Below are 24,118 nucleotides of genomic sequence, written 5' to 3'. Positions count from 1 at the left end.
CGCCCGCGGGGGCCAGACCCCGCCCCCCTCCTGCCTGCCGCGAGCCCGGCCCAGCCGAACCTGGCGCTCCGACCTTCTCGGCCCCGCCTTACCCGTCCCCTGCAGCCTGGCCCGCCCCCCCCCCCCCCCATGCCCCTTCGGACCCAGGGGAACTGCTGGAAGCGATCCCAGGCCAGGAGTGCAGGACCAGGGTCCATCTGGGGACCAAACCCCCTCATCTTCTCTTCCTAGCTCATCCCTAGATGTTACCCTAAACCTTAGCTTGTGAAGGAGGCCGTAATCCAGCCTGCGGGAGGGGGTGGTTTGAGTCTGCTGGCATAGCTTTACCAGTGGAGATCAAGGTATTTTCTAGAAACTTGGGCTAAAGAGAAAGAGCCTTTATCCTCCTCAATTTCAAAGGGCTTTATTCTATAACTGAGTGGCGAAAGCCCAGGCAACAACCTCCCCACCCTCAGGTGTGCCCTGGCACTGAGGTTTCTACAGTGCCCCAGGAATAGTTTTGACCTTTCAGGCTCAGGGAGACCCCAATCCTTGGCTCCATGAGCTCTGGGTTTCTTGGGAGGGGTGTGAAGAATGTGAGTGGTTCTGTTGCTGCAGGCAGGGGTGGTGAAGGAGAGGGGAGGGGACTTCTGCAGTTTCTGACCCTCCAGCTTCTATCCTGTGCCGGGAAGGGCGGGCGGACTAGAGCCTGCTAGGGACACAAGGCCCATCCAGGTCCTTGAGGCCACCCCCCCTGGGATCCTCAGGCTTGTCACTAGGAATAAATAGCCTAGATCTGGAGGGCAGAGGTGGGGGTGGTGGTGGGGAGGCTCTGTTGTGCTGTTTGCAAAACAAGGGACAACAAACTGAAGCTGGAAATAACCTTTGTATCCATGGTGATTCGGATGCCCAGAGAGGCTCCCCTGATCCAAGGCTGCATCCAGCCAAGTTTGCACTGCAGGGATTAAGACCCCGACCACCCTCTCCAAGACTGGTGAGGACCCTCCCCTTCTGTAGCATGTGTCTGGTTCCTAGGTCCTAAGACAGCCTGCGGGCCAGGTTGCCTTTCAAAATTAAATGGTTGCTTATTATGTTGTTGATTCTTAAATTGCAAGCGCATTGAGGGCAGAGGTTGGGTCATTTTTGTTGACTACTGTATTCTCGGTATCTACTCCAGTGCTTGGCAGGCAATAAATAACTGATGAGTGAATGACATACACACACTGCTTCAGTTTGGATCCCCCTGCTGCGTCCCTGCCAAGCACCTGTTATCAGGAGTGCACTGCGTGAATGGACAGTCTGAGAGTGGGCCTTTCCTCTGGAGGGATACAGCAAGCACTATTCCTTGTTGGAGTAAATAGCAAGAGGGGGTCTGTTCTGGGATGAGGTGATGGCAGTAATAGGAGTTGTGCTGCCTAGTTTCAACTTGACACAAGCTAGAGTTATCTGAAAGGAGGTAACCTCAAATGAGAAAAATGCCTCCATAAGATCAGGCTGTAGGAAAGCTGTAGGGCATTTTCTTCCTTCCTTCCTTCCTTCCTTCCTTCCTTCCTTCCTTCCTTCCTTCCTTCTTTTCTTCTTCTCCTTCTCCTCCTTCATCTCCTTCTTGGTTTAGTTTTTCAAGACAGGGTTTCTCTGTGTAACAGCTCTGGCTGTCCTGGAACTCGTTTTATAGACCAGGCTGACCTCCAGCTCACAGAGATCCACCTGCCTCTGCCTCTGGGATTAAAGGCCTGCACCACCTTGCTAGCTTGGACATTTTACGGGGAGGACCCAGCCCATTGTGGGCGGTGCTATCCCTGGGCTGGTGGTCCTGGGTTCTATAAGAAAGCAGGCTGAGCAAGCCAGTAAGCAGCACCCTTCTGTGGCCTCTGCATCAGATCCTGCCTCCAGGTTCCTGCCTTGTTTGAATTCCTGTCCTGACTTCCTTCAGTGATGGACTATGATGGAAGTGTAAGTCAAATCAACCCTTTCCTCCCCAAGGTGCTTTTGGGCATGGTGTTTCCTCACAGCAATGGAAAACCCTAACTAGGACAGGAGCCTTCAGAAAGGGGAGAGTTGGGCTGGTGAGATGGCTCAGAGGTTGAGAGCACTGGCTGCTCCTCCTAGAGATTCTGAGTTCAATTCCCAGCAACCACATGGTGGCTCACAACCATCTGTAATGAGATCTGGTGCCCTCTTCTGGTGTGCAAGCAGAAAGGGGAAAGTTAAGAATGCGCAGTAAGGGTGCTTCATCTTATAATCTTTGTTCTTTCCTTGTGGCTTGAAGTGCTACTGAAGGGCTTTATCAAGAGCTAAGACTCTGTGAGCTCCCACTTTGCACTGTTCCCTAAACATGCATGCATGTAATATATGAATGCATGTAATTATCCAATAAACATATATATGTATATACATGCATATATGTGTGTGGTGTGTGTGTGTGTTTGCCTATGTGGGCTCACATGTGTGTGCTAGTGCTACGTGGAGGTCAAAGGATAACCCTCTGGAGTCAGTTCTCTAAGATGGCTTAGTGGCTAAGATTGCTTGCTGTTAGCTTTCCAACACCATGACCAAAAGCAAGTTGGGGAGGAAAGGGTTTATTTCAGCTTACAATTCCACATTACAGAATCACCCAGGGAAGTCAGAGCAGGAACGCACACAGGGCAGGAAACTGGAGGTAAAAACTGAAGCAGAGACCAGGGAGGAATGTGCTGCCTATTGGCCTGTTTCTCATGACTGCTCAGCCTGTTTTTTTTTTTTTTTTTGTTTATTTGTTTTGTTTTTTTTTCGAGACAGGGTTTCTCTAGGTAGTCTTTGGTGCCTGTCCTGGACCTCGCTCTGTAGACCAGGCTGGCCTCGAACTCACAGAGATCTGCCTGGCTCTGCTTCCTGAGTGCTGGGATTAAAGGCGTGTGCCACCACTACCCAGTTCAGCTTGTTTTTTTATAGCACCTAATACCACTAGTCCAGGGGTGGCACTGCCCACACTGAGCTGGGCTCATCCATGTCAGTCGTCAATCAGCTAGTACACTGCTCTTCCCAAGGACCGGAGCTCAGTTCCCAGGGTCTATGTGCTGTCATAGCAGCGTGTAACTCCCGGGAATCTGACGACCTCTTCTGGCCTCCTCAGACACCAGCACCGGTGACGTTCATTCATGCAAACACAAACATATACATATAAATAAAATTAAATAACTGTGTGGTGGTGGTGCAGGTCTTTAATCTCAGCGCTCTGAGACAGAGACAGTGGGATCTCTGAGTTTGAGGCCAGCCTGGTCTACAGAGTGAGTTCTAGGGCAGCCAGGGCTGTTACACAGAGAAACTCTGTCTCGGAAAACAAAAAAAAAACAAAGTAAATAAATAAACTAAACAAAAAATAAGTAAAATAAATAAGTTATGAAAAATTGGGGATGCTGAAGAGATGGCTCAGAGGTTAAGAGCACCAACTGTTCTTCCAGAGGTCCTGAGTTCAATTCCCAGCACCCACATGGTGGCTCCCAACCATCTGTAATGAGATCTGGCACCTTCTTCTGTATACATAATATATAAATAAATCTTTAAAAAATTTGGTGTGTGTGTGAGTGTGTGTGTGTGTGTGTGTGTGTGTGCGCGTACATGAACATGCATGTAGGAAGTAAGGGACAACTTGTGGGAAGGAGTTCTTTCTTCTTACCATGTGGTTCCTGGGAATAGTCAGGCTTGGTGGCAAGTACTTTTCCCCACTGAGCCATCTTGCTGGGTACTTTTCCCCACTGAGCCGTCTTGCTGGCCCTATGGTCGGTTAGATCCTGCCAGCGTAGGTTTAGGGCATTGAACTCATGTGGTTGCTGGGAAATTGAACTCCGGAATCTCTAGGAGGAGCAGCCAGTGCTCTCAACCTCTGAGCCATCTCACCAGCCCAACTCTCCCCTTTCTGAAGGCTCCTGTCCTAGTTAGGGTTTTCCATTGAACTCAGGTCATCAGACTCACACAGCAAGTGCTTTTCCCCCGCTGAGCTGTCTCACCAGCCCTAGATACACCGTCTAATCCTCTTCTCAAAGGTCAGAAAATGGTGCTCATTTTGGCAGCACAGATACTAAAATTGGAATGCTACAGAGATTAGCATGGTCCCTGTGCAGGGATGGCATGCAAATTCACAAAGGACTCCATATTCTTGAAATGAAATTTTATTATAAACTTATTTGTTCCATTAAAATCCGTTAACCTGTAGCAGCAGCAACAACAAAACAAAGATGGGGAAATGGAGGCTGGGCCTGCGGTGGCGAACACCTTTAATCCTAGCACTCAAGAAGCAGAGACAGGCAGCTGTCTGTGAGTTCGAGGCCAGTCTGGTCTATACAGCCAGCCTCAGCTCGGTAATAAGACCCGGTGGAGAAAGAAGGGTGGGGAAGAGGGAGAGGAAGGTGAAGGGGAGCACAAATACATTAAGTAACTACCAAGAATGGCAAAGTCAGGATTGAAACCCAGACTGTCAAATGTCAACACTTCTTATGTCCATACTGATCCTAACCATCACCTGGGCAGTCAGTGAAGCTCTGACAGGCAGTCTCTTTCTTGAAGATACCATTGTTGAGGAGTGATGAGACCATGCGATAAGTCTTCAGTAGGTGGGGAACCCTCCTCTCCTCCCTTTTAAGGTCAAGTACTAAGGTTTTGCTGTTAGGACTTGGAGTCTAAAGGTCAGGGAAAGTTAGGAAATCTTTGGCTCTGGCCAACCTGTGGGGGGAGGGAGGGCCTACCCAGGATAGGGGGCTGTGTCCTTTCTTCTCTCCATTTCCAGTGGCTCACATTTCCCTCTCACTTTCTTTCCATTGGCCCAGGAAGACGTGCCCCAGGGAGTTCACGGATCAGCCTCATGGACTCTCTGTCCCTGTCACCCATCTGTCCTCTCCCCCTTCTTGGGAAACAGGTGCGTCTGAGCCAGAGCTGGAAGCAGAGTGCTTGGCCACCGGCTTAGGTTAAGTGGGATACTTGTTCCTTCCCAACCCAGGGCACGCCTACATACACTTTCCTATCTCAAGCTCACAGAGACCCATCTTGTCTTCTTGCCTTGCAAGACCTTTCAAAAGAAGGCTCTGGTCACTTCTGCCAAGCCGTTCATGACTTCCTCTGGGTGCTGAATCACTCCGGTACCTCTAACCACAAGACCTCCTTCCTCCAACTAAGAAAATGCCCTTTCCTCCTTGGGTATATTGCTCACTCTTGACACTGCAGTGCCCAGAGCAGGCCTCAAGCTTAACAAACACTCTCAAATCTAGAAACTTGCTTTGTGCTCGCAAGCCCACAAGGGTGTCATAGAGGCTAAAATGAGAGACTGTGGCAGAGAACAGGCAGGGAAGCAGAGAGAGACCATGGTTAAATGCTGTGTGTAGGAGCCATGTGTATGGTAGATATTACCTTTTCTGGTCTTTAAAAAACCCCATGTGAACCAGTTATTGCTATCCCTTTACAAAGATTTTGATAATGTGGCTCTAAATGCCAAACTAAAAGGTGGTCATTGTGCAATGCCAATCTAGGACTAACTCAAAAGTCCCCCACCTCCAGGGTCCAGCAATGGCTTCCCCAGATGCTGCTGGTCACTAATACTTCTTCAGGGGACACAGCAGGAGTGGATACAGCAGCCATCTGGTCATTGTCTCAGATAGCTAAGCTTCTTGAGATGAGGCTGGAAAGGTGGTCCCAGACCATGAAGTAGCTTGTTTTTCAAGGATGACAAACAAAATGGAATTTTCCTAACGCGTGTCGACCTAACTGGGCAAAGATCAAGTGTGTAGAGACAGGAAAAAACTTCTCATACTGTGACCTTTTTCATATTTCACTTGCCCCCTGGACTCTCTGAAGAGGGTTTCCAGGGCATTCTTCAGCTTGGAGAGGTGATCAGTGTCATGTAAAATGGATGCAGTTAAGGAGCCTGCATAGTGGTGCAATGCTTTTAATTCCAGCACTCGGCAGGAGGATCTCTGGGAGTCTGAGGCCATCCTGGTCTACCTAGTGAGTTCTGTGACAGCCAGAGCTACATAGTGAGATCTTGTCTCAAAAAACCAAAAACAAACAAAAAGATCCTGTGGAAGATTAGCCTCACATAGTGGAAAAGAATTCAAATGCCAACAGATAAAGAAAATAAGAATGAGAGAGAGGGGGAGAGGAGAGAGGCAGAGCAAACACCCCCAAATGCTGCTTCTTGTTTTGCTGGGTCTGACTCTGTCTCATGGGCTACTTAGAGGCAGCTTTAGTGATTTAAAAATAACACTGATAGCTGGGCATGCTGGTGCATACATGTAACTCAAGCACTCTGCAGATGCAAGAGAATCACTGTGAGTCCGAGACCAGCTTGGTCTAAGTGGGTTTCAGGGCAGCCAGACCCTGCCTCAAAAACACCAAACCAAATCAGACTAAGCCAAACCTAGTAAAACCAGAAAAGAGACAAAACAATTTTGTTGTGAACCTGCTAACAAGTAAACAAAGCATTAAGCACTTTAAATATATTATGTCATTTAAGCCTCACAATCCTGTGGGTATAACATTATTTTATTATTTTACAACTAGATGCAGATACCAAGCCTCAGCACAACTACTTTGCCTTGGTTAAGAGCAGGGGTGGGATCAGAACACTCCGACCACAGTTCACGGCTCTATCCATCACATTATACTACCTTACACTAAGTCAGCCAGCTAGCCGTTTCTTTGATGGTTGTGAAGGACGCAGAACTTTATTGCTCTGAGATGATTCTCCCCTGCGATGCTTATAGATACAGTTCTGCAACTCAGTGCCCTTGACACAACTATGAGCAAGACCAGCGTGCTATTATTATCTTCGCTTTATGGGTGAGAAAAATGGTGCTTGTTAAAGTCAAGAAACCTGCTCAAAGTCATACAGCTGGTAGTCATACAGTGGTAGAGCCAAAGGCAGTTTTAAAGTGCTCTTTTATTGTAAAACTCACACTATTTCTAGTTCTTGTTTCTTTTCTTTCTCTTTCTTCTCTTTTCTTTTCTTTTCTCTTCTCTTCTCTTCTTTTCTTTTCTTTTTGAGACAGGTTTTCTTTGTGCAGCATTGACTGTGCTGGAACTAGTTCTTTAGACCAGGCTGGCCTCGAACTCACAGAGATCCACCTGCCTCTGCCTCCTGAGTGCTGGAATTAAAGGCCTGTGCTACCATCACCCGTTTTTTTGTTTTGTTTTGTTTGTTTGTTTGTTTTTGAGACGGGGTTTCATTTCACTATGCAGTCCTAGCTGGCCTGGCAATCACTATGTAAGACCAGGAGAGCCTTGAACTCACAAAAACTCGCCAACTTTTGCCTCCCGAGGATTTGCTGGGATTAAAGACGTGAGCCACCATGCCCTCATCTATTTAGGATTTTAACCCCACCCAAGTCGCAGGTGACTGCGCATGCGCACACGCAAACTGAGCTCAGCCAGAGGGCAGTGCCAGCCACGTGTTCCCAGATGCCAACTTGCGGGCACGAGTGAAGGCTAGGCCTCCGGACCTGTGGACACTCTCGGGCGGAAAAGAGAAGTGGGGAGGAAATCACGAGACTCTATCTAGAAAACTACATCTCCCAGAAGCCTCCTGTCCGGGTTGCTTGGGCGGGACTCTATTTCCGTTAAAGTAGGCTTCTGATAGGCTACCTGGTGTGCAAGCCTCCAGCGGCTGGGCCTGCTTCCGGTAGTCTTGGCGTATGCGGCTGCTGAGGTAGTGTATCGGTGGTGGAGTTTGCTGAGCGTTTTCTAGACCCCAGGAGGCATGGCGGCGGCTTTTCGCAAGGCAGCCAAGTCCCGACAGCGGGAACATCGAGAACGAAGCCAGGTAGGCCCGCGCAGGCCCCATGGACGACGGCCGGTGGCCCCTGCCCCCTTGCTCTCCCAGCGTCGGGATACTGGCTGGCGCATCTGCCTTCTGTAAATACTCGAGACAGGGGGCCTGACCCCAGCGTGCCTTGTCGGGGAGACCTGGGCACCTGGTTAGGGGGATCGTCATTCTCTACGGTAGGAGGTTCAGTGGGTAATTGAGTGAGGCGAGGTGTGTCAGATGCCCCCCCCCCCCCCCCCCCCGTGACCAGCAGCAGTAGGCGCCCCGCATCCGACTCATGCAGGAGTTGTGACCGAGGGTAGGTGTTCCTAAAGTGGGTCCACCTTTCGGCGTGGGATTTGCGGTTCATGTAGATCTGTCACATGCTTCACCCTGAAATCGTGGTACTTTCCTTCTCCCTTCTGGAGAGTGACTTGACCATTTATAAACTCTATGGGGACACGATAGCCCAGGTCTGTAATTGCAGCTACTCAGGAGGCCAAGGCAGAAGGATCACAAATTCAGGGCCTGGCTGGGCAACTTAGATCTGTCTCAAAATAAAAATCCAGAAAAAATTCTAGACATACAGCTCAGTGGTGAACTGTTTGCCTAGCAAGATTTAGTCCTCGGTAGGAAGAAAGGAAGGAGGGAGGGAGTGAGTCCCCTATTAAATTTTACTTAGGATAAATAATTGTGGAGTTTCTAAGGAGAATGTGTCGGTGTGGGGATATGTGATAGAAATAAAGATATATCCAGACTCACATTATCCACTTTATTATTCTCAGAAATCACTGGTTCAAACAAGCTTTTAACAAGGCTGGAGAGAGAGCTTAGCCATTAAGAGCACTTGGCTGCTTTATCAGAGATCAAATCCCAGCACCCACCTAGTAGACTTACAGATACCTGTAACTCCAACTCCAGGAAATCCCACACTTCCTCCTGGCTTTCACAGGCTTTGCACTCACATGCTCATACACATAGACATACACAATTATACTTCATTCATTTATTTATGGTTTTCGAGACAGGGTTTCTGTGTGTAAAAGCTCTGGCTATCCTGGAACTTGCTCTGTAGACCAGGCTGGCCTTGAACTCACAGAGATCCACCTGCCTCTGCCAAGTACTAGGATTAAAGATGTGCACCACTACCTCCCAGCTTTAATTTTTTTTTTTAATCAAAAAGTTAACTTATGTGTGTATATGTGTGTCTGTGGATGGGTGTGTGCACATGAGTGCATATGCCTGTGGGAGCTCATCCTGGAGCTGGGCTTACAGGTAGTTGTGACATGCCTGATATGGGTGCTGGGAAATTAACTTGGATCTTCTGGAAGAGAAGAATGTGTTTTTAACTGTTAAGCTATCTCTTTAACACTTCAAATATTTTTTTCTTTCTTCCCTTTTTTTTAGCAGGAGGATCAAGAATTTAGGATAATCCATTAAGTTTTAGGTTGCTCTGGGCTATGTGAAACAGTATCTCAACAAAACAAAATGGGCTGGTAAAATGGCTCAGCCAGTAAATGCTGCACAAGCCTAGTGACCCAAGAAAGAGCCTCAGAACTCTATAAAGGTAGAAGGGAAGAATGGACTCCTTTTTTTGAAACTTTGTATTTTTGAGAATATAGCTTAATCACAACATTTCTCCCTTCCCTTTCTGCCCTCCAAACCCTCTCATGTACTGATTTTTGCTCTTTCAACTTCTAGGCCTCTTTTTTGAGAATGGACTCTTTGTTTGTTTGTTTTGTTTTGTTTTGTTTTTTGAGACAGGATTTCTCTGTAGCTTTGGAGCCTGTCCTGGAACTTGCTCTGTAGACCTTGAACTCAGTGAGATCCGCCTGCCTCTGCCTCCCAAGTGCTGGGATTAAAGGCGTGCGCCGCCGCCGCCGCCGCCGCCGCCGCCGCCGCCGCCGCCGCCGCCGCCGCCGCCGCCGCCACCACCACCACCTGGCTAAGAATGGACTCTTAAGAAGTTGTCCTCTGACCTCCATATATGCAGTGACATGTACCTCCACATACACATATATCACGTATACACACAAAATTAAACCACAGTAACAACAAACAGAACCCCCATATAAACAACCAACAAGGCCTCTAGAGATAGCGGTTGTACAGATGCTGAAGCCAGGGGAAGGACAGGATCTCTGAAACTGTGCAGCTGACTGGTGCTGCAGAACTGAAGCCTCCTCCTCTCTATGTTTTAAAATCCTGTGTAGTTCATCTTGGCTGAAAGGATGAGAAGAGATAGTACTGAGTCTTCTTAAGCACAGTTGACTCTTGCTGCTTAATAGCATTTGTTAGGGTATCTGCTCAGGGGAAGCACTATCATACATGTATTTTATTTAACTGTGTGTGTACTGGTGCTACAGCTTTGTGGAGGTCAGAGAACAACTTACAGCAGTCGTCTCCACGTTCAAACTCAAGTCATTAGACTTGGCGACAAATGCCTTCACCCACTGAGTCATATCACCAACCCCACAGTAGTGCATTTTAACATCTTGTTTTTGAGACTATATCCAGACCTATCTAAAACTAACAGCAGCCAGAACTTGGAGTGTAAATGCATGACTCTCACTGCTGTTTAACTCAGAGCAGCTGTTTGGAAGCAGGTTATTATTTCCTCACATTTCCTCGAGGAAGTGAAGGCTCAGATGGGTCAAGTACTTTGCTCAGAGAGGTGTAGCTAGAACTGTCATATGGCAAAGCCGGAAATCATATTAGATGTTTCAAGAATATAGAGATAGGGCTGGGGAGATGGCTCAGTGGTTAAGAGCACTGGCTGCTCTTCTCGACGACCCAGGTTCAATCCCCAGCACCCACACGGCAGCTCATAGCTGTCTGTAATTCCAGTTCCAGGGGATCTGGCACCCTCATAAAGACATACATGCAGGCAAAACACCAATGCACATAAAAATAAATCTTCAAAAAAAATAAAACTTAAAAAAAAAAGAATATAGAGGCAACTTTGTAAGAGGTGGCACATTAAAAATACCAGATGTGGGGGCTGGAGAGATGGCTCAGTGGTTAAGAGCACTTGTTGCTTTTTTAGAGGACCCAGGTTCAGTTCCTGGCACCAACATGTCAGCTCACAACCATCTGTAACTCCAGTTCAAGGTCATTTGAGGTTTTCTTTTGGCCTCCTTGGGCATCAGGCACACTAGTGGTACACAGACATGCCTGAAAGTAAAGCAGTCATATACACACACAACAAAATAATAATAATAAAAGAAATTTAAAATGTCAAGTGTGCAACATGTTTGGAAATGATAGAGGTATATAGAACATTGTGTTGAAACGTTTTGGACTTGGAGGTAGCTTTTGAAGGCAAAGCTATCAAATGTGAGTTGTTGTTTTTTTTTAAAATAAGATCTCCCTATTTAGCCTAGACTTACCTCAGATTCAATTTGTGATCCTTCTGCTTCAGCTTCCTTGATACTAGGTTATAGTACATCCTGCTTAAAATGGTCACTTTTTGAGCATCCTAGAAATAGCTCTGCATGCTATAAAAGGAATGTCTCCTAATCCCACAGTGTCCTTAGTAGGTAGATGCTATTTCATTTTACAAATTAGGAACCTGGTGCTTAAAGAGATTGAATTTCACATCTAAAGTCACAGTTGCAAATAGTTGACTTGGGTTACCATAGAAGAAAGGGATTTCAAGGCGATGCCCGAATCACGTCTGAATTTGGGACCTTGTATTTTTCTTTGTCCTGTTGCAGTGGGAACTCTTGATGATTGTGTGGAGGAGGTAAATGTGTAAACTGCTTCACATGTAGTATATCTTTTCCTCTGTAATATCCATGTTCGTTCACACATTAATGATTTCAAGACTTCTACCTCAGTGTTGTTCCCTACCTTTGAAATTTCTTTCTCTGTTAGTCTCCCTTTGCTGTATTAAAAATAAAAGCTATCATGGGCACTGGAAAGATGGCTCAGTGGGTAAGAGCACTTACTGCTCTTGCAGAGGACCCAGGTTTGGTTCCCAGCACTCACTTGGTAGCTTACAGCCATCTATAACCTCAGTTTCAGGGGACTTGATGTTTTGGTCTGACCTCTGAGGGCACCAGGCATGCGTGTGGTACACATACATATGTGCAGATGAAACACAGACATAAAACAAGTCTAAACATTTAAAAAATGTTTTTTATTTTATTTTATGTGCATTGGTGTTTTACTTGCATGTATGTTTTAGGGTGTCAGATTCCCTGGAACTAGAGTCACAGACAGTTGTGAGCTGCCATGTGGGTGCTAGGAATTGAACCCAGGTCCTCTGGAAAAACAGCTGGTGCTCTTAACCAATGAGCCATCGCTCCAGGCCTGGTTTTTTTTTTTTGTTTGTTTGTTTTTTCTCATATATATATATATATATATATATATATATATATATATATATATTTTCTATTATCAGCTTGATACAGTACAAATTCTTATCCTAATAGTGAAATGTTTCACTGAAGCTTGCCCAGTGATTGAATAAAACCAAAACTTATTCTAAGCCACAGTCATCCTAGGGTCCCCCCTGCTAGGTAGCTTCTCTGGTTCTGTGGGTTGCAGTCTGATTGTTTTTTTGCTTTATATCTAGTTTCCACTTATGAGTGAGTACATACCATGTTTGTCCTTCTGGGTTTGGGTTACCTCACTCAGGATGATATTTTCTAGTTCCATCCATTTGCCAGGCCCGTTTTTTGACTATACATCTCTCTCTTTCTCTCTCTCTCTCTCTCTTGAGACAGGGTTTCTCTTAGGTAGCCCTGGCTGTCCTGGAACTGGTTTTGTAGACCAGGCTATCCTGAAACTCTGCCTCCCAGTTAATCTTCTGGGATTAAAGGAGTATACCACCATTGCTCATAAAAATAATTTTTAAAATAATTAGGAAAGTCTGTTTTGAGACAGTGTTTCACAGCCTTGGCTGGCCTAGAACTCTGTAGACCAGGCTGGCCTTAACTCATAGAGATCTCTGCCTCTTGTCTGTAGGGTACTCTGAGGGCTTGTGCCACCACACACAGTTTAACGTTTTTTTAAAAAATTACAATTACTTATTGGTTTGTATGGGTATGGGTATGGGTGTATGAGTGTTGGGCAACCATGCCAGGGAGTTGTTATGGAGCTCAGAGGACAACTTGTGAGAGGTCAGTTCTCTCCTTCCGTCATGTAGGCCCTAGGGGATCAAACTTAGGTGCGGTGGCAGGCATTTGTCTTCTGAACCATCTTGCCATCCTTGGGTTGTTATTTTACTCATTGGGTTATGTTATCCCTTGAAAGATTAAGAGATGACAAAGGTGACTGTAAGAATTCCATCCAAATTATTATCCCAAGTTCAGTAGAGACATAAATGTGCAGCCTCCGAAGTCAAGGTTATTCAGAGGGGTGGGTAGACTGGCAAATCTATTATCTTGGCACTTGGCAGACTAAGGCCAGGAGGATTACAAACCCTACCTTGAGTAACGTAGTGAATTCCAGGTCAACCTGGGTTATAGAATGGGACCCTGTCTCAAAAATAAGTAAATAAATAAGTAAAAGTCAAGCACATGGTGGGAACTTATCTGTCATCATAGCTTTTGGGAGGCTGAGGCAGGAAGTCATGAGTTTGAAGTCAACCAGAGCTGCATGATAACCTGCTTCTAAAACTGAAGCCAAACAAACATTCCGAGCAGAGAAATAGCATAGACTGGCCACATTCCTAGAGAGTAAATATCTCATGTATATGCAGCTAAGGATGACCTTGAACTTGTGATCACTCTGCCTATGGTCTTTGTGCAAGGGTTACAGGTGTATGCCACCATACCTGGTTTATGTAGTGTTATAGATTAAACCTAGGGATTTTTGTATACTAGACAAACAATCTAGACTTGGTTCTGCATTCTCAAATACATTCTTTAAATGTCATTTCCCTTCTGGAATATGCTTTACTTCTTTGTAATGGTCATAAAGATGAACTAGGAGTATGTAACAAGCATAGCACATTGCTTTGGGACAGAGTAGGTACATACATTGTGAGATGTTAAGATGTAAGTAGAGCTGGGGGTGTAGCTCAGTTGATAGAATACTTACTGCCTAGCAGCTAAAGGTTCTGGGTTTAATCCTCAGCACCTAATAAAAGCCAGGCATGGTGGCATATACCTCTAATTCCAGCACTCTGCAGGTGCAGGCAGGAGGATCAGGAGTTCAAATAGGCAGAATGATTAAGAATTGACCCTGTCTCAAAAGCTATTCTCCATAGCAAAAAGTCGGAAAAGCATCTAACATAGACATACACATAATGTACACAGGGTCTCATGTAGCTTAGACTGTCCTTGAACTCCTGATCATGTTTCCATTTTTCAAGGTTTGCATTATAGACATGTACCAATTTAACCTGACATTAAGCACTCAAAGTAATGGTCGCATATAGAAGGATATATCAAGATGTGGTCACTGAACCTCAAATACTATAGAAGTGAATATCAGAGATAATACTTTCCCATTATGGGGCTGGAGAGATGGCTCAGAGGTCAAGAGCACTGGCTGTTCTTCCAGAGGTCCTGAGTTCAATTCCCAGCACCCACATGGTGGCTCACAGCCATCTGTAATGAGATCTGGCTCCCTCTTCTGGCCTGCCGGGATACACGCAAACAGCACTGTGTACATAATAAAAAAAAAAAACAAACCAAAAACCAAAAAAACCTTTCTCATTGTACTTGGTTTTGCCTCTACTGTTTTCCCTTCCTTCCTTCCTTCCTTCCTTCCTTCCTTCCTTCCTTCCTTCCTTCCTTTTTTCTAATTGTTTCTGGTCTTGCTATGTAGCCTTTGCAATTCTCCTGTCTCAGCCTCCCAAGTGTCAGGATTGCAGGCAAGTACCATCTTACCAAGCCTTACTGTCTTTGTTTTATGGTTAGGAAATGGCAGCTCAGAGAAGTGAAGTGATTTATTTGCCCAAGGTCACAGATTGTTAAGAGGTAAAGCATGGATTGAACCTGTCTGAAACTCTAAATTTAGCTCCCTCCCCACAGTTGCCTCCTGTTACCATGTTTTCCCTTCATAGTATTTTATAAGCCCTTGGATTAAGTTGGTAGTAATTTTAGTACAACTGGCAACTGCTTGCTTAGTGCCGAGTCATTGTTGCCTCTCTCTGTCCTTAAGAGGCCAAGAAACCTATTATGGTGGTGCTTGTGACCTGTCTGGCTGCTGGATGAGCCCTCTCATCCCAGGGCAGGGCTTAGTGAGGGGCAGGAGGGAGGAACAGGACAGTGGCTGGCTCCAAGGACACAGATTTACGGCCTCCTCCAGTCTTGTCCCTGTCGGGTGTCATGGCTCTGAGCATGCATTCCCCAAGAGAACTAAGTGCCTCTTTCCCTTTGTCTTCTAGCCTGGCTTTCGAAAACGGCTGGGGTTGCTGGAGAAGAAGAAAGATTACAAACTTCGAGCAAAGTGAGTCCAGTATTTCTGGTAGAGGTACTGCCAAGAAGGCTTACAGCATCCCCACACTACAGCTGAAGTGCCCGCGTGTCTGACGGGGAAGAATTTCCTGCCACTGATAAAATACCCAAAGCTCTGGCAGCCTGTTATTTTCCCGTGACCCTCAAGCTTCCCTTTGTTCAGATACAGCATTGCTTACTTAAAAGTACTTGCACTGTGAATTTTTTTAGTATGCCCTTCCAGGTGGTTTTTTCATAGGGGCGTTGCTTTGCCTCTGCCTTGGTGTTTGAACCAAATGCTAAATCTTTTTGCTCCCTTTTCTTGAAGTGAAAGATACAATCTAAAATTCTGTTTGTTCAGTCTCTTACATCATCATGATATGTGGTGTGGAATGAAGAGATGTGAAAGATGAATTCATGAGCCTGAGAGTGGGTGATGATGAACTCTGAAAACATTTTATAAAACAATTATGTCCATTCTTTTCTTTAGCACTTCATTTGCAAAATGCTTTTAATTGCTTATTATCATACAAGTCAGTTGAGGTTCTTATACTCCTGGTGTGGCAGGAGGTGATGATTAAATGGATTTCTGTAGGTCCTAGATTTTAATTTTCAAAAAAAAATTTTATTTTATTTTATTTTTGGAGATAAAGTCTCACTATGTAGTCCTGGCTGGCCTGAAACTCAGTGTGTAGACCAGGCTAACCTCAAATTTATGGCTATCCACCTGTCTCTGCCTCCTGATATGTGCCTGTGGAGGCCAGAAGAGGGCATCAGATCCCCTAGAACTGGAGTTATAGACAATTGTTAGCTGCCATGTCTGTTCTGGGAATTGGACCTGGGACCTCTGGAAGCTGAGTAGCTTTTTCTCGCTCTCTCTCTCACAGTCGCTCATTCATTCATTTTATTTTTGTGACAGTCTCCTAGGCTGGCCTCAAACTCAAGGTCTCTTCCCTCTGCTTCTTGAGTGCTGGGATTCAGTTCTACATACGGTGCCTGGCTCTGGCTGATACCAGAGCTTTTTGCCATTTTTTTTTTGTTTGTTTGTTTTTTGTTTTTGTTTTTGTTTTTGTTTTTGTTTTTGAGACAGGGTCCACTATGTAGCTCTGGCTGTCCTGAAATTCACTATGTAAACCAGGATGCCTGGAACTCAGAGATCTGAGTGCCTGGATTAAAGGCATGTGCCATTATGCTGGCCATATTAGAGCTTTTGAAGCTAATTCTAAGAACTGAGTGCTGTGATTGGTTTCTTTTTGTGGTGTGGTGGAAAATGGGATTTGAACCTAGGGTCTAATGCATTGGAAAGAAAGCTCTCTACCAATGAGCTATAGCCCCATCCCTGAGTGCAGTGATTGGGTCAGGCAGTGTTCTAGGATATAGAGTTTGTGTGTGTGTTTTTTTTTTTTTTTTCAACAACCTTCTGGGGTAGGTTACTATTAGACTCATTTGATATGTAAAATTAGGATTAGAATGGTTATCCAACTTCCCCAGGGTTACTTAACCAGAAGTAGTGGAGTCTGAATCCAGACCACACAGCCCGGCTGCAGAAGTCATTCCTCTCCTGCTCTGCTGGATGGATGGCAGTGAACGGTGTCTGAGTCATGGCGGGATTTTGGTGCTGAAGCTCAGACTACAGCCTTCCTAAGGAGTTTCAAGTTGTGCTTTCCTTGGTGTCCTTTTGTTGAAGTGGCACTAAGATGTGGAAAGGAAGTTCGAGGCCAGTCTGGGCTACAGAGTGAGTTCCAGGACAGGCTCCAAAGCTACACAGAGAAACTCTGTCTCGAAAAACAAAACAAAAAAACAACAAAACAAAACAAAACAAAACAAAAAGATGTGGAAAGGAGACAGTTACTTTTAGGTATGATTGGAACAGAGGACTCAAGATTGTGAGTCTTATAGGGAGCCTGATGGGTGACAGTGGACCATAGAGCAATCTGGTCACTGCTCTGGGTTTCTTAAACATTGGTTTTTGTGGTTCTCATTGGTTTATTTGCTTTGATTTGCTTTGAGGGATTTTGTTTATTTGTTTTTTTGAGACAAGCTCTCACTTTAAGTTAGATTGATTTTGAATTTGTGATTCTTCTGCCTCAGCCCTCCAAGTGTTGAGGTAGCAGATGTGATGTGCCTCCAGGTTATGAACTTTTTTTTTTTTTTTTTTTTTTTTTTTTTTTTTGAGACAGGGTTTCTCTATAACTTTGGAGCCTTTCCTGGAACTCACTCCGTAGACCAGGCTGGCCTCGAACTCAGAGATCTGCCTGTCAGTGCCTCCCTCAGTGCTGGGATTTAAGGCATGCACCACCACTGCCCGGCCAGGTTATGAACTTTTAATGCATGTAGTTCATCTGTGGAGATAGTTTTTCTTTTTTTCCTTCTTTTGTAATGAATCTCTCCTGACTTTTTTTTTTAAGTGACTATCATAAAAAGCAAGACTTCCTCAGAGCTCTCCGGAAGAAGGCTCTTGAGAAAAATCCAGATGAATTCTACTATAAAATGACTCGGGCTAAGCTCCAGGTAAGTGCAAAACAGGTAATAGTTGTTCGGAGCCCCAAGTGTTGGGAAATAAGGATGGGGAGTGGGACAGAGCGAGGAAGCGTCCTTGAGGCCCTTCCACGTGGACCCGGTCTCCTGGGGAGAGGTGCAGGACAGACTGTCCTTTTCTTGGTCAGCATGCTCTTACCTTTGCGCCATCTTCTGTTTTTTTTTTCCCCCTATTTGTTTTTATTTTGGTATTACAAATGGAACCCGGTACCTCTGCATGCTAGACCAAGTGCTGTACCCCTTAGTTACACCCCAGGCTCTTGTTGGAAGGATAAATGAATGGAGGTTTGTCTGTTCAAGCTGAGTGTCAGTGGCCTGAGGCCTTGGATAGCTCTTAGTGTGCACACAGCTCTTGTCTTTGTTTTAAATGTGGAGTATGCAGACAGCTTACTGTGATTGTACTCTGCTACAGACTATCTGTTAAACTTCACTTTTAGGATGGAGTTCATCTCATCAAGGAGAACAAGGAGGAAGTGACACCAGAGCAGCTGAAACTGATGAGAACTCAGGACATCAAATACATAGAGATGAAAAGGGTCGCAGAAGCGAAGGTGACCGTTGCGTCTGTTCTGATGTGTCCCTGTGGGTTGACTGAGAAAGGACACAGCAGGTTGTGGTTGTGTAACCTCTGATTCCAGCACTTGGGAGGCAGAGGCTCTAAGTATCGAGGCCCTGGTTTAAACAACAACAGAGGAAACGATTCTGTAATGTCAAGTTATCAGCTGATTCCTTTGGGTGTGATGATGATTTAGAAGTATAGTCAGCATGGCGGAATAGAGTTCAGCTTTGAGAATGAGACAGATGTAGGCTAAATTCTGGTTCTGCCAGTTTCTAGTCCCATAGTTATGGATCAGTTAACTTGAGAATGCTTATTTCTGTCATATTTTAAATACTGAGTTTTGTGGAATGCCTCGTCTACTGCTTGATAAATAAATTTAAGTGCTTTCATTGAAAAGAATGAAGTCTGCCTTGCAGTGGTGGCGCACGCCTTTAATCCCAGCACTCAGGGAGCAGAAGCAGGAGGATCTCTGAGTTTGAGGCCAGCCTAGTTTACAGAGTGAGTTCCAGGACAGGCAGAGCTACACAGAGAAACCCTGTCTTGAAAAAATTAAAAAAAAGAAAAGAAAGAAAAAGAAAAAGAATGGAAATCATTGAGAACAAAGTATAATGACAGACGTGTGATGATGCCTTGATGCAAGTCAGTGTCTAAAAATATCAAAAAGAATGAAATGAATTCTTTGCTGGCTGACAGTGATGATGTGAAGTGTCTAAGTTCTTGAAGGTTTATTTCTGAGACTCCGGAAGAAGCTACTTTAAAGAGTCCATATTCCTTATTCTAGAAAATTGAAAGACTGAAATCAGAGCTCCACCTGCTGGATTTCCAGGGGAAGCAGCAGAATAAGCACGTGTTCTTTTTTGACACCAAAAAGGAAGGTATGAAATGTTGACGGTGCCTGGGACAGTCTGCCATGTCACTGTGTGTTGTATGGTGTTAGGGACAACCTGTGCCTTAAAGATTGTCTTGAATTTCAGTTGAACAGTTTGATATTGCGACCCACTTGCAAACGGCCCCAGAACTAGTAGGCAGGGTCTTTAATAGACCCAGGATAGAGACCTTGCAGAAGGAGAAAGTGAAAGGCGTTACCCCTGAGACTCGACTCAAGGTATGGCTTTCTGTTTGCACTCAGATGGGAGTTTGGGGGCATCTCAGGGGTTTTTTGTCTGTGGTTCCTTTTTTGCTACTCTGTTTCTTATAATTATTTGTGGAAAACTTCAAAAACTATCTTGAAAGATGACCTGGTGATGGGTGGAAGTGGATTTCTGTTTGTTTTGGAGGACAGGTTCCATAGTGGTCAGAAGCTCAGGTTTTGGGTTTGAATCCCAACTCCGAGCTGGTCCTTTGTGCCTTTAACGTATGTGTCCTTTGCTGACACTTGGAAAGTTCAGAGCAGGCCGGGCGGTGGTGGCGCACACCTTTAATCCCAGCACTCGGGAGGCAGAGCCAGGAGGATCTCTGTGAGTTCAAGGCCAGCCTGGTCTACAGAGCGAGGTCCAGGACACCAAAACTACACGGAGAAACCCTGTCTTGGGGGGAAAAAAAAGCAAGGACCATTGAAGATGAGGTTTGGGGTGTGTCGGGGCTTTGATCTAGAACCTTTTCCAGTGAATATGCATATTAAAATGTTTTCATATTACTCGTTTGTAACCAAGATTTTTGTATTGACTTTTCCTTATGGTGCTTTCTATCACATAACTGGGTTGTGGAGATGACAGGCTTTTTCTCAAAGCCTTCTGGAGTTGAACTCTCACTTCTGACTGATCCATTTAAAAAAAAATGCTGTCAATGTGTTTCAAGCAGACAGCTGTTCTGTTTTGATTTGAATCATTTACACCGCATCAGTTTTGCTTCCAATGTTTGATTTCACAGCAGTTTCCTCTAGCTCAGAGGCAGCTAAACTTGCTTTAGTAATATAAATACCCCTAATTAGTTTGACTATATTGGGTAATCCCATAAATTTGACAGTCTGTGCGATAAAGTGAAAACAAAAGCTGTCTGAAACCACTGCTGTGAGACTCTGCTCGAGCTGGCGAGGTGTTGGTCTGAGGCCCAGTGCTAGGCCCCTTTATGGTCGTATCATTCCCAGCTGAGGGGCTGGCGGAGGTCTTCTCCTGATAGCCTTGTTTGTCAGTGAGTTGTGTTTCCAGTTAGCTGAGTTACTGATGCTCGCTCCTCGGGTAGTATTGTAGCCCTTTGAGAGGGTAGTGGCCCAGACCCTAAAGAATGCTCTGCCATCAGAGAGGTTACGGAGATAACAGGGCTCGGGCTGCCATTTTTAAAAGCTCAATGTTGTTACACTCCATTGCTTTGTTTAAAGCATAATTATTTTTATCAAGAGGCTGCTGCTTGTCAGTAGATTGCAAGTCTGCAATTTGGAAGTGATAAACAAAATCTGTGAATGGCTTAAAGTCTGAACATCTCTCCACCCGCTGGAATTTTGTACATATATGTACGTACAGGTAGTTCAAAACAGTAAAATCTGAAATTCTTCAAATTTGCAATGTTTTGAGTGCTGATATGATACTACAAGTGGGAAATACACACTTGATTTGATATTGATGGGCCACAGTCAAAATGCAGGCACACTAAAAATACTGTGTAAAATTGTGTTCAGGCTGTGTATATAAGGAATACATGAAAAATAATGAATCGCTTATTTAGACTTGGGTTTCATCCCTAAATTATCTCATGTACATGCAAATATTCCCAACACCCCAAACTTGGAAGTGCAAACACTCTGGTTCCAGGCCTTAGGGATGAGTGAGACTCAGTATGTGTGCCATCTCAAAGAAGCCAGAGTTGTTCGTTTCTCAGATGCTGGAGTTTTGGAAATGTGAGGACTGCAGCAACCTATGAGGAATCCTCAGCCAGTGAGTCTTCTCAGGTCTCTGTGCTGAGAATTCTCCTTGTGCTCTTTGAGATTGAGGTTCTCAGGCCCCAGCACACTGCCCATCACTGGGCCTTCTCTTGCTCTCTGTTCACTTTTGCATGCTTCCAGTCTTGGATAGGTGCTGCCCTCAGCTCCAGTAACAGTGTGGAGGCCACTTAGTGTACCTTTGGGAACACTCTCAGAAGTGAGGGCTCAGGCTAGTCCTGACTACCCTCTAGGCAAACCGTCTACCCTTGGGCCGGTTACTTTTCTTCTCTGGGTCTCGTGCTGAATTTGTTAAATGGAAGAGTTTGATAGGGTAGTTTCCACGGTTGCTTTCACTTGTAGAGTGTGCTGGCTTTAACATGGGTATCTTAATAGTAGTCATGTTGAGTTGATTCTGGAATAAAGAGGGAACTGATGAAACCAGGATCTTACTCCTTTTTGTCTTGTTAATTGTATTATTTAATTGTATGTTTATTCTGTAGAGGATAGCTAAAGAAAGACAAAGGCAGTATGACTGCTTGACACAGAGGATTGAACGGGAGAAGAAACTGTTCGTTGTTGCCCAGAAAATTCAAACCCGCAAAGATCTTATGGTGAGGAGAGGTAGTCTTGAGCCTCCTCTTTCTCTCTCTCTTTTTTTTTTTTCTGATAAAGGTCTTAACTGAGGCTGGATCTTGGCTGTGTGTAAATCAACAGCAGTGAAAATGTCTGCTCCTTTGGGGCAGTGGTTTGAGCCAGTGTCTACTGCTCTGACACTGTTGAAACGGTCCTTGATTAAGAAGGTAATAAGGGGTTATTAGTCAGTGCCCTGGAGCAGCAGAGGGTAGGATCAGGTAGCATATGGACTTTACAGCTTATGAGCAGCTCCCGTAACATTTAAACAGGTTAACAAACAGTGCATGCCACTCACGGGTGTTTAAAAATAGACAACATTGTGCCGTGAAATAGCAGAGCCAAGGAATTTAAGAAGCTCTTTTGCATTATCGTTCCTCTAAATGTCAGATTCTTCAGCCTTGCAGATCATTTTAGGTTGGCCTTTCTCAACTGGGGTTCTGAGAGAGAATTAAATTTATAATTTAAACAAAATAATTACTCGAGCTGCTCTCTCCTTCGTTTTCCCAAAGACTGTCCCCAGCTGGTAGCACCCTGTGTGCTCCTGGAGGGCTGAGTGGCTCCATCCAGTGGGTGGCTGAGGCTCTTCTGAACTGGGAGAAGGCTCTGTTGGGCTTCCCCTTAGCTAGCTTACTAACTTTGCTGCTTCCTGAAATCCTGTTTGTGTTTCCTGGTCACCTTTTTACCCTCACAGGATAAAACTCAGAAGGTGAAGGTGAAGAAAGAAACAGTGAACACCCCAGCCATTTACAGATTCCAGACGCGCCGAAAACGATGATGTGTTAAGAACAAGCCTCTTCGTTCTGCATTGACAAGAACCCTTTTTTCCTTTTGTAATAACTTTAGATTTCATTAGTTCAGATGCTTTGAGTTTTTTGTTTTGTCATCATGACTTATTGTCAACATGACACTTGATGTCTTTCTATGAGACTATTAAAGCCCTTTCCCAAGATCATTGTTTCTGTGTTGTTGTTGTTGTTGTTGTTATTATTATTATTATTATTATTATTATTATTATTATTATTTGGTTTTTGGAGACAGGGTTTCTCTGTCCTAGAATTCAATCTGTAGCCCAGGCTGGCCTTGAACTCACAGAGATCCGCCTGCCTCTGCCTCCCTAGTGCTGGATTAAAGGCGTGCACCACCACCACCACCACCACCACCACCACCACCACCACCACCACCGCCCGGCTTTGTTTCTATATTATGAATTCATTCTCTTACATTTAGTACTTATATTTCCTTATAAAATTTATATAATCTCATATAACAAAGTGGAAAATAGATGAATACATTTCTGATCTCAGTATTTAAGAACAACAGATATTTATTCCATAGTAGGAGCTAGGGCTACAGAGGTGAACCACTACTGTGGCCATTCTGGTGTATGTCCCCCATTTGGGAGAGTTATACATCAGTTTTTGTTTATATTATTATTTTGTCATTCTCCTTATAGCAGATTTTACATTCTAATTTTTAATTACATCATTAGCTCTGTTCCGTTTTTGTTATATTACAGAATTTTTCAAAAGCGATGTAAGACCAAAGTAAACAGTCCAGGCTTTGTTTTTGTGTGTGTTTGTATTTGGGTGGATCCACATACGTGCTGGTGCTACTGGAGGTGGCCCCGGGACAGTGCTGCCCTTAGAATCAGTCCACCTTCTTTTGAGACAGTGTCTCATTGGCTTGGAGCTCATTGATGAGACTAGGCTGGCTGGCCAGTGAGCCTCAGGGATCCACCTGTCTTCGCCTGTTTTTGCTGGGATTGCAGGTGAGGAAGGCCACACCTATTGGGGTGTTGGGTCAGGGGACAACTAGCTGGATTTAGTTCTCTCCTTCTCCCGTGTGGTCCCAGAAATCAAACTCTGCTATCAGGCTTAGTGGCGAGTGCCTTTTCCTGCTGAGCCATCTTTTCAGTTCCCTCACTTGGCTTTTAAACAGTGGGTTCTGGGGCTGGGCAATGGCAGCACACACTTTTAGCACTAGTACTTGGGAGGCAGAGGCAATTGGATCTCTGATCTAGAGTTCTAGGGCAGCCAGGGCTACACAGTGAAACCCTGTCTCGGAAAAACAACCACCAAAATGCAGGTTCTGGAAATCAAACTCAAACCCTCATGCTCACACAGCATCAGAACCTGAATTTCTTTCGTTTTTTGAGATGGGATCTCATGGATCCCTGGCTGACCTAAAAGTTGCTGTGTAGCCAAGAATGACCTTGAACTTGTGATCTTTCTGCCTCTTCTAAGGGATGGGATTACAGACATGCCAAAACAGCTGGCTGAAGTCATGGTTTTAAGGATTAAATGTGTACAGCGGGGAGAGGGATCTTCATTATTATTTGGGTGGTTTCATAAGTTGTCCGAGAGTCTTTCTCCCTCCTTACATTTGGAGACAGA

The 24,118-nt window shown here is 44.9% G+C and overlaps 1 protein-coding gene and 1 non-coding gene across 2 annotated transcripts; both read left to right on the top strand.

The window, feature by feature from the left end:
• The first annotated feature begins 4,012 nt into the window (after positions 1-4,012).
• On the top strand, positions 4,013-4,116 carry LOC131905365 (U6 spliceosomal RNA). The gene has a single exon (XR_009377896.1). It is a non-coding gene; the product is annotated as a U6 spliceosomal RNA (small nuclear RNA).
• A 3,266-nt stretch (positions 4,117-7,382) lies between these two features.
• Positions 7,383-22,677, top strand: Utp11 (UTP11 small subunit processome component). Its single transcript, XM_059254934.1, has 8 exons — positions 7,383-7,765; positions 15,090-15,151; positions 17,547-17,649; positions 18,114-18,227; positions 19,017-19,110; positions 19,210-19,340; positions 21,593-21,703; positions 22,417-22,677. Exons 1-8 carry the CDS (start codon positions 7,703-7,705, stop codon positions 22,498-22,500), a joined length of 762 nt encoding a protein of 253 aa, XP_059110917.1. The 5' UTR covers positions 7,383-7,702; the 3' UTR covers positions 22,501-22,677.
• Positions 22,678-24,118: the final 1,441 nt, after the last annotated feature.

This window comes from Peromyscus eremicus, chromosome 2, assembly GCF_949786415.1.
Source record: "Peromyscus eremicus chromosome 2, PerEre_H2_v1, whole genome shotgun sequence".
In the NCBI taxonomy this organism is placed as follows: domain Eukaryota; kingdom Metazoa; phylum Chordata; class Mammalia; order Rodentia; family Cricetidae; genus Peromyscus; species Peromyscus eremicus.
The sequence above is the reverse complement of the archived record's forward strand: the minus strand, read 5'-3'. Positions and strand labels throughout refer to the sequence as shown.

Coding starts and splice junctions, on each gene's coding strand:
- Utp11 (XM_059254934.1), top strand. CDS start 7,703: ATGGCGGCGGCTTTTCGCAAGGCAGCCAAGTCCCGACAGCGGGAACAT. Junction 15,152..17,546: donor GATTACAAACTTCGAGCAAA/GTGAGTCCAGTA, acceptor TTTTTTTTTAAG/TGACTATCATAAAAAGCAAG. Junction 19,111..19,209: donor TTTTGACACCAAAAAGGAAG/GTATGAAATGTT, acceptor CTTGAATTTCAG/TTGAACAGTTTGATATTGCG.